General features: G+C 44.1%; 1 protein-coding gene across 2 annotated transcripts in view; it reads left to right on the forward strand.

The window, feature by feature from the left end:
* Positions 1–5,000, forward strand: part of slc1a2b (solute carrier family 1 member 2b) — a 40,273-nt gene that overhangs the window by 24,070 nt on the left and 11,203 nt on the right. For both annotated transcript variants that reach the window (NM_199979.2, XM_009298222.5), the window contains 1 exon segment: positions 4,852–4,990. In NM_199979.2, the coding sequence (NP_956273.2) occupies positions 4,858–4,990 (133 nt within the window). In that variant the 5' untranslated portion in view covers positions 4,852–4,857.

Here is a 5,000-nt window from a genome sequence, read left to right on the forward strand (position 1 = left end):
ATAAGCTCGTGTGTGCGTGTGTGTGTGTAATGACTGATGATTGACCTCTGTGTGGATTTGTGTGTGTGTGTGTGTGTGTGTGTGTGTGTGTGTGTGTGTGTAATGACTGATGATTGACCTCTGTGTGGATTTGTGTGTGTGTGTGTGTGTGTGTGTGTGAGTGTGTGTGTGTGTGTTTCTCTCATTATCATGCAGGTGAATGTTCTTGATGACAGCTTTGATGTTCATATTTGAGTCATTTAACATTCACTCAGTCATTTTCCTTCAGTTTAGTCCCTTATTCATCAGGGGTCGCCACAGTGGAATGAACCACCAACTATTCCATTTATGTTTTACTCAACGAATGCCCTTCCAGCACTGGGAAACACCCATACACACTCATTTTTACACATACACATCACAATTTAGACTACCCAGTTCCCCTATAGCGCATGTGTTTGGACTGTGGGGGAAACCGGAGCACCCGGAGGAAACCCACACCAACACAGGGAGAACATGCAAACTCCACACAGAAACACCAACTGACCCAGCCGGGACTCAAACCAGCGACCTTCTTGCTGTGAAGTGACAGTGCTGACCCCTGAGTCACTGCGCCTCCATTTCTGCTCATAACAGTGTTAATAACTCATCTCTAATCACTGATGTGTTTCCTCTTCTCCATGATGACAGTAAATAATGTTAGACTAGATGTTCTTCAAGACACTAGTGTTCAGCTTACAGTCACATTTAAAGGCTTCACTAATTAGGCTAATTAGGGTAAAGTTATTGATCATCAGTGGTGTGTTCTGTAGACAAACAAACAAAAAAATGCCCTAAGGGGCATAATAATATTGACCTTACTGATGTTCAAATGGCTTTTATTCCATTCAAGCTTAAATAAATTAGACTTAATAATAAACCTTTGCTCTGTTAAACAGCACATATTAAAAAAAAGAATTAAAACTTCAGGTTAGCATTGATCATTTTGTTTCAGATGACAAGCAGGGACGGCAAACTCATGAGCGTTTCAGTCCTGCAATAATGCTAATACTCCAGCAAAATACAGTGAATAAATACACGATCGCTTCATCTTCTGCATTTGAAATGAATAACAGCGTGTCTGCCGGGTCTTAAAATGTCTTAAAATGTCTAAAAGGCTATACTTTATGCCTTAAAGTGACTTAAATCTAGTGAAATATTGTGTTGCGGGTCTTAAATCTTGTTTAGCAGCATGTATAGCTGCCCAATCTGGCCATTAACACTAATACAATCACCAACAATCACCAATCTCAATTCAAGAGCTCTCCCTCAGCTGATGACTGATTATAAAGCGTGTTCGTCCCTGAGCTCATGAGATCCTCGAGCCCAGGGCTCCCTCTCGTTTGCAGGATGAGAGGGGAGTTTGAGCTGTGGTAGATGTGGAGAACTCCCCTGCTGTAGTAGCTGATGAACAGATAGTGATCGCTCTTCAGAGAGAACTACTGATAGGAGCATGACTGTGATGCCGGATTAGTCAATTAACTTAAGCTGCATGTTTTTGGACGGAGGGAGGAAACTGGAGAACTGTCGCTGGTTTGGTAAGGACTAGAACCAGTGAGGTTCTTGCGGTGAGGCAACAGTGCTAACCACTAGGCCACCCATCTAGGAAAGGAGGAGGAGTAGGGGTGGAAGAGGGGATTCCTCAAGCTGAAGATGGCTGTGATATGCAGATCAGGGTGTTAATAGTGGCTTAGGAATCGTCTGATTGGTGGATTATACATTGGATAATGCAGCACCGGCTGTGATCAATCATAAACACATGATCCTCTCGACATTACTTCATAAATAACCTTCACTAAAACTTTTAACTTTTAATGTAAACGCATTTTAACTCTATCATGATTTAAAGACTTTCCATTACAGCAACATTTGTTTAAACATTCTCCGTGTATCTACTGCTGAGGACACCGACCTGACCTGTACGTTATCTTATTACTGGGATATTCAGAAAAACCCTGAGCATTTAGCCCTGCATAAGTCTAAAATTTCATTCATAATGTCTTAAGAAGGTCTTTAAAAGTCTTAAATTTAGCTTGGTGAAAGCCTGAATAAGTGACTCTCACATGCTTTAATCACAGACTGCTGTACAGGTGTGCTGTATATCAGCGGGTTAAAGAGCTGTAGTTCACCCAAAACATCAAGTCCACACTTTATCCGCTGACCCTCGAGTGCACGCTAAAACTCTCATGACAAAATGACAGCACAAAGATTTGTGTTGCTTAAATTGTAATAATTGGATGCGCTTTCAGCTAAATATTTCAATTTATTTGAATATTTGAACATTAATATTTGTCGTCAGTCTGATTAATGTCCGCAGACAGGGCTGGAGAGGGCCTAAATAATTGAAGGCAGCAGGAATTGATTAGACTGTTGTGTGTGAACTGAGCCTTTAACGCGAGTCTGCCTGAAAGTGTTTATGAAATGAGCGAGTCCTCCTGAATAAGCCGGAGCTCCGGTCTCGTCTGTCTCTCCTCGTCAGATTGAGCTGTGATGTTCAGACTCCTGCAGATTCAGGATGACAGTCTGAGAGAGAGCTGAGCATCTCCATCTGTGTTCCTCAGAGCCGCAGGAGACGCCTCATTAACACACACACACACACACACACACACACATGTGCTGTCGGAGCTGACGGCTCGTACAAACACACATCCAATTAAAAACATGCAATTAACCAAGATCTCACACACTCCGTCAGTCAGAGCTGCACACACACTCCTGATCTCCGCAGTGTGTTCGAGATGTTTATGAAGCTGCCGGAGGACATTACACCACTGCTCACATGTTGTGTGTGTGTGTGTGTGTGTGTTAGTCAGGTGTGTGTCCTCCTCCAGCATCTCCTGTGTCTTGCACTAGTGCCCTCCTCATCTCCTCCTCCTCTTCTGTTGTGTGTGTCTGTGTGTGTGTGTGTGTGTGTGTGGCACTAGAGTCCTCCTCATGTCTTCCTGCTCTTCTGTTGTGTGTCTGTGTGTGTGTGTGTGTGTGTGTGTGTGGCACTAGAGTCCTCCTCATGTCTTCCTGCTCTTCTGTTGTGTGTCTGTGTGTGTGTGTGTGTGTGTGTGTGTGTGTGTGTGTGTGTGTGTGTGTGTGTGTGTAGCACTGGAGTCCTCCTCATGTGTTCCTGCTCTCCTGTTGTGTGTGTGTGTGTGTGTGTGTGTGTGTGTGTGTGTGTGTGTGTGTGTGTGTGTGTGTGTGTGTGTGTGTGTGTAATAACTCTAATCATTCAGCGGAGTGATATAGAGCCGCTCTAAACCTGCCGGAACTACTTTAGCTGTGCCTTACTCTGACAATAACCAAACACCTGAGAGTGACCAACAGCCAATCAGATCCGCTGTGTAAAACATATGCTGGATAAGTTGGTGGTTCATTCCACTGTGGCGACCCCTGTTTAATAAAGAGACTAAGCTGAAGGAGAATGAATGAATGAATGAGTTTCTCCATTAAATCAAACTATTGTCAGTTGAAATACAATATAAAACCCAGCAGTGAATTCTCCTTTTAATATTAATCCTACATTTTCAGATTAGAGTCGTCTGATTTAATGTAACGACAGATCTAAATATATTCCAGCCATTAAATAAAGCTGTTAAGCTATTTATGAAGTATTGATGTGATTCTGCTCTCCATAGTTGGCGTTTTATCCGCATCAGTCATCAATAAGATCATGAGCGCCCTCTGCTGCTCTGGATGAAGGATCATCTCATGCAGAAATCAGCAAGTCAAGCATGAAAGTGCATTATGATTCATATTTAATTAAACGTGCAGCCTTTAGACTCATGAACAGTAATGGCATCATAACTAATAATCAGAGGCAGAATATGAGTGTGTGTTCTCAATGAATGAGGATCAATGCAGAACAGTTTGGACTGGCACGAAATGAACATATGTGTGTGTGTGTGTGTGTGTGTGTGTGTGTGTGTGTGTGTGTTAGAGCACAGATCCGCTGGTCTTCTGGACCGACAGCAGAAGCACAGCTTGGTTTTGGCCTGGTGTTTGAGCTTTTCTCTGGTGTAATCTCAGCTCACGCTGTTCGCAGGAGAGTCTAATGATGCGCTGCCAAATTTCACGTCTGCAGATCCTCTGAGCACGCTCACCTTACCATTCTGAGCCTGTCAGAGAGTCCAGTTGCGAGTATATTATCCGGATATCGACCTAAGCAGAGAAAAGGTTTAATAATCACAAGGAATGGATGATTGTGTGTAGATGTTCAGAGTAAACAAGAGTTTTAAACATATTAAACTGCATGATGAAGTACAATAGGAAGCGCAGATTCATTAGTAAACAATAGTTAACGCGTTAAAACCAGTAATATTAGAATTATTACAAGGGCGACGCAGTGGCGCAGTGGTCACCACTGTGGCCTCAGAGCAAGAAGGTCTCTGGTTTGAGTCTCAGCTGGGTCAGTTGGTGTTTCTGTGTGGAGTTTGCATGTTCTCCCCTTGTTGGCGTGGGTTTCCCCCACAGTCCAAACACATGCACTATAGGGGAACTGATCAACTAAACTGGCCGTAGTGTATGAGTGTGAGTCAATGAGTGTGTATGGGGGTTTCCTTGTGATGGGTTGCTGCTGGAAGGGCATCCACTGTGTAAAACATATGCTGGAGTAGTTGGTGGTTCATTCCACTGTGGTGACCCCTGATTAATGAAGGCACTGAGCTGAAGGAGGAGAGCGTGTGATATGAATATTGGGCATGTTCATCTTCCTCATCATCTTCAGCATCAGGTGTTCTCGTACTCGACTGTGGTGACCTGTGTGGATGGTGTGCGCGAAGGAGAGCTGGGTTATGTGATTGACCCAGATGTGTGCTGTTGTTCATCTGCTCTGTTTCTCCGCAGTTGTGGATGATGCCGAAGCACGTGGAGGTACGGATGCACGAAAGCCACCTGGAGCCCATCGAGGCCCGGCCGCTGTCCAAATGGGGCACGATCTGCCAGAAGATGCGGAAGAACCTGCTGCTCACGCTGACCGTGATGGGTGAGAGCTG

The sequence above is a fragment of the Danio rerio genome, chromosome 25, assembly GCF_049306965.1.
Source record: "Danio rerio strain Tuebingen ecotype United States chromosome 25, GRCz12tu, whole genome shotgun sequence".
Classification (NCBI taxonomy): Eukaryota; Metazoa; Chordata; class Actinopteri; order Cypriniformes; family Danionidae; genus Danio; species Danio rerio.